Here is a 3,056-nt window from a genome sequence, read left to right as displayed (position 1 = left end):
GAATATAAATACTACGGTTTAACTTTTAATAAGCAAAACAAGTTCAAGACAACACGAAACATGTTATCCCAACAAGCTACAAAAGCAATGCATTTCGTTTTATCTAAATCCAAAGATAACAATCTATCAATAGAATGTAAGTTAAAATTGTTTGACGCAATGGTATTACCTATTCTTCTGTATGGCTGTGAATTATGGGGTTATGAAAACACTGACATTATTGAAAACATACACATAAATTTCCTCCTGAGACGCCTGCTTCCTGTTATAAAAGGTACACCGATATTTATGTTATACGGAGCACTAGGGCGTAGACCGATTAATCTAATTATTCCACACAGAATGATACATTTCTAGACCACAATTGTATCAGGAAACAAACAAAACTATCCTTTCTATTGCATGTTACAGGACTCGTCCGTAACTGGACACAACTACACTTGGATTCAACATATTAAACACTTATTTAACAACCTAGGTATGACTGATATATGGTTTTATCCCATCTCTAGCCATGCAAGACAGGCGTATTCCATGACGTCAGCCCATGCGGAATAAATAGGTCTTGCATGACCACGTGACTTCTGTTGTTTGAACATTGGGCGACGTCACGTAAACGTCAAAATAACGCAAGAAATGCTTTTTATATTTCATAAAAACAAGGAAACCTGTTGTCATAATGAAATTATACTATCATTTTCGGTTTATACTTTTAGTATAAACCATTTTTGGGTACGGTCTTTTCAATGGTTATGATTATTTTATTGTAAGATAAAAAAAAATAAAAAAATGCTTGTTTTTTATCTACTAAATGGGAGAAAAATAATCCTCCATTATGTATCCATGTGGGACCCTCGGGTACATAATATGATGTCAGGGACGAGGCTTGCCGAGTCCCTGACAACAAATCATGTACCCTCGGGTGGAATAGCCCTGTCCCACATGGACACATATGAAGGATTCTTTTAGTCTCGAAGATTTTCAACCAAACCAAAACTTCTTGAATATATCAAATTGAGGCAGCTTGACCAGTACCTTCAAACGTGGAACAATAACACTGCATCATCGTCTAGAGGAAAATAACTTTTAAAAATCGGCTATTTTTGTTTTTAATGCCTCACCATAATGCCTGAAACACTATGGATCATTATTCTTAAATTCAGAACATCAAATCATTATCCCCCTATAGAAATAGGACGATTGAATAATACACCAGTAGAAAATAGGTTATGCACACTTTGTGATTCTAACGATATTGGTGATGAATATCTTATTTATTCACGTGTGCCTTCGAAAAGCATTCCTAAATTTTTTTTTATTATGTGAACCCCAGTACCTTAAATTGTAGAGAATTAATAACTAGTAATAAAATAGGTGTCCTAAGAAAAGTCAGCAAATTAATTAAAGACTTTAATGATAAATTTAAAATATCATAGCTATTTGTATCAATATATACCACATCACTCAAGTTAAATATGTTTTATTATTATAGCACAGATATTCCTATTTTAATAAATTGATATATACTAGTACATGTATAACAATTATATAATGAACTTCAATTATTTTACTATACCTAATATTATTGACTTATTGTATATACGTATTCTTGTTCTGTCCACTCATTGTATTTCTGTATACATGTATTTATATAATTTAACTATTCATATAAACATGTACTATATTATTTGCTATTTAATGTTCTCCTGTAAAACCTGTCCTGTCTTGTCACATATTATATTATTTGTTTGTTCATGTTTCCCCATATGCCGTTGCCTAACGGCCTGGGTGTAATGAAGTTCTGTTCTGTTCTGTTCTGTCTTTAATTAGTATTCATATTCACTTACTAAGAGATGGAATTCACGTGTTGTTCTCTGTACTGCGTAGATCTGTTGCACCTCAGCGTTTCTTTCATAATGTTTCAATAGTTTTTCGAACTTAGCACCAGTACGTAAAAATTCAGTCCAAAATTTGATAAGTAAATTAAGCGAACCGGGGGCAAAATAGATTTACTTAATTCGTATGCTTTCAAATCTCTGTCGAAAACCCCAAGCAAATTATATGAAGACTCTGTCACAGCGGATGGCACCGTTGTAACAAAAGCCATAATGGACATTATCACCAGGGGTCGTGTGGAATGGTCATGCTGGTGATTGGCTGAATGGGACCTTGACCTTGCAAACGTGTTCCGGAAGGCGTTGCTGGCAGTGAGGAGGCAATCAGAAGACGAATGACCGCCAGGTAATAGTAGAGTTCATCTGAAGAAACGCACTGTTCATTCACAGCTTTTACCTTAAACACAATGGGCACGATGAGAACAACTGATATCCCAAGCATTGTTCAGCAGACGAGAATAGCTTTCTTCTGGGTACAGAATCTTCCCCGCGTCATGAGAGAGCGGACGCACACGAATCTATCGAGCGAGACTCCCACTACTAACCATGGGGATAGCAACATAGCAAGGATGTGAATGCTGGACTCTATCTTGCAGAAGGCATCGTTTGCTGGTGTAGATGAGAGTCCAGTGAAAATCCTGTCCGTTTCCTGGATCAGCCGAGTGACCAGCAATAAACTGTCCGAAACAGACAGAAACTTCAAATAAACTGAGTACGATAAGAATCTCACTTTCGTGTTTCGCATCATAGAGAACAGTAGAATATTGCCGATTATCCCTGTTATAACTATAGTGAGCATGATGCCCCAATGGTCAGGACCATCGGTTTCCGTATGTAACCATCCGCCAGATGGCGGTGTCTTGCTGTTTTGTAATTCATCTCCATCGTCAGAGTAGTTTCCATCTTCTAAATGGTGCGTGACATTCGCCATCGTCATCAAATTCTGTATTCAAGTTACAATCTGAAAGTAAAAAAAATAAAATAATAACTAGATGGTGTTGAAATCTACGTTTAATAGTAACAATGATGATCTTGGTGACGATTATGATAATGATTTTGATCATAATAATAATAACAATACAAACACACAATAACAACTCCAAAACCACTGAATAACTTTGGAAGACTATTGGCCTCGGTGGCGTCGTGGTTAAGTCATCG

At 36.1% G+C, this 3,056-nt stretch overlaps 1 protein-coding gene across 1 annotated transcript; it reads right to left on the bottom strand.

The window, feature by feature from the left end:
- Nucleotides 1-2,340: 2,340 nt before the first annotated feature.
- LOC121372925 (kappa-type opioid receptor-like) lies at nt 2,341-2,826 on the bottom strand. Its single transcript, XM_041499359.1, has one exon. The coding sequence runs from the start codon at nt 2,824-2,826 to the stop codon at nt 2,341-2,343; it is 486 nt and encodes a 161-aa protein (XP_041355293.1).
- Between the last annotated feature and the right edge of the window lie 230 nt (nt 2,827-3,056).

Source organism: Gigantopelta aegis, chromosome 5 (genome assembly GCF_016097555.1).
Source record: "Gigantopelta aegis isolate Gae_Host chromosome 5, Gae_host_genome, whole genome shotgun sequence".
Taxonomy (NCBI): Eukaryota; Metazoa; Mollusca; class Gastropoda; order Neomphalida; family Peltospiridae; genus Gigantopelta; species Gigantopelta aegis.
Note: the sequence above shows the minus strand (reverse complement) of the source record. Positions and strands in the feature narration are given on the sequence as shown.

Excerpts from the sequence above, each read along its gene's own strand:
- LOC121372925 (XM_041499359.1), bottom strand. The coding sequence starts at position 2,826 with ATGGCGAATGTCACGCACCATTTAGAAGATGGAAACTACTCTGACGAT.